This window comes from Triticum aestivum, chromosome 6A (genome assembly GCF_018294505.1).
Source record: "Triticum aestivum cultivar Chinese Spring chromosome 6A, IWGSC CS RefSeq v2.1, whole genome shotgun sequence".
NCBI lineage: Eukaryota > Viridiplantae > Streptophyta > Magnoliopsida > Poales > Poaceae > Triticum > Triticum aestivum.
The window spans coordinates 341,021,666-341,022,250 of NC_057809.1; the positions used below are offsets into that span (position 1 = coordinate 341,021,666).

At 42.7% G+C, this 585-nt stretch overlaps 1 protein-coding gene across 1 annotated transcript in view; it reads left to right on the forward strand.

Moving 5' to 3' along the window:
* LOC123127520 (ATP synthase subunit 9, mitochondrial-like) overlaps positions 1–182 on the forward strand; it is a 331-nt gene extending 149 nt beyond the window's left edge. Inside the window, exon 1 of the mRNA XM_044547248.1 lies at positions 1–182. This exon is cut by the window's left edge and continues 149 nt beyond it. Within this exon, the coding sequence (XP_044403183.1) occupies positions 1–142 (142 nt within the window). The 3' untranslated portion in view covers positions 143–182.
* The last annotated feature ends 403 nt before the right edge of the window (positions 183–585 follow it).

Consider the following 585-nt stretch of genomic DNA (forward strand, 5'->3'; position numbering starts at 1 on the left):
CGTGGCACGAAATCCATCATTGGCTAAACAATCATTTGGTCATGCCATTTTGGGCTTTGCTCTCATCGAAGCTATTGCATTGTTTGCCCCAATGATGGCCTTTCTGATCTCATTCGTTTTCCGATCGCATAAAAAGTCATGAGATCAAAAAAGAAATGTGAGAATGTAGTTACAGATGTAAAAAAAGTCAATATCTCGTTCTCTTGGTCCATAGATGGGGCGTCCTATCCGATGGATGAATGAGGAGCCTCTGTCGAGTAGTGAAATGATAGGATTCTGCTTTTCGGTTAAAGCGAAACACAAGTCGGCGATTCAAGCCAAGAGTGCGGGCACCTTAAGAGCGGTCAAAGCTAGAAGCTATATCATGACTGCTGGAACAAAAGACCCGATGAGTATTTTCGTACCACCTTCCAATCTTATTAGTCAATTGTGTACTTTTCCACTAGGCGAGACATAAGTTATCGGAATCCGGGGCCTGTTTTTCCCTATTTCCCAAGGGGAATGTCAAATTGTGTGGTTTCACAGTCTTATGAGACAGAAAGTTTTGGAAAATGGAGCTGCCGTTTTCACTACTTTAGTCCCTAG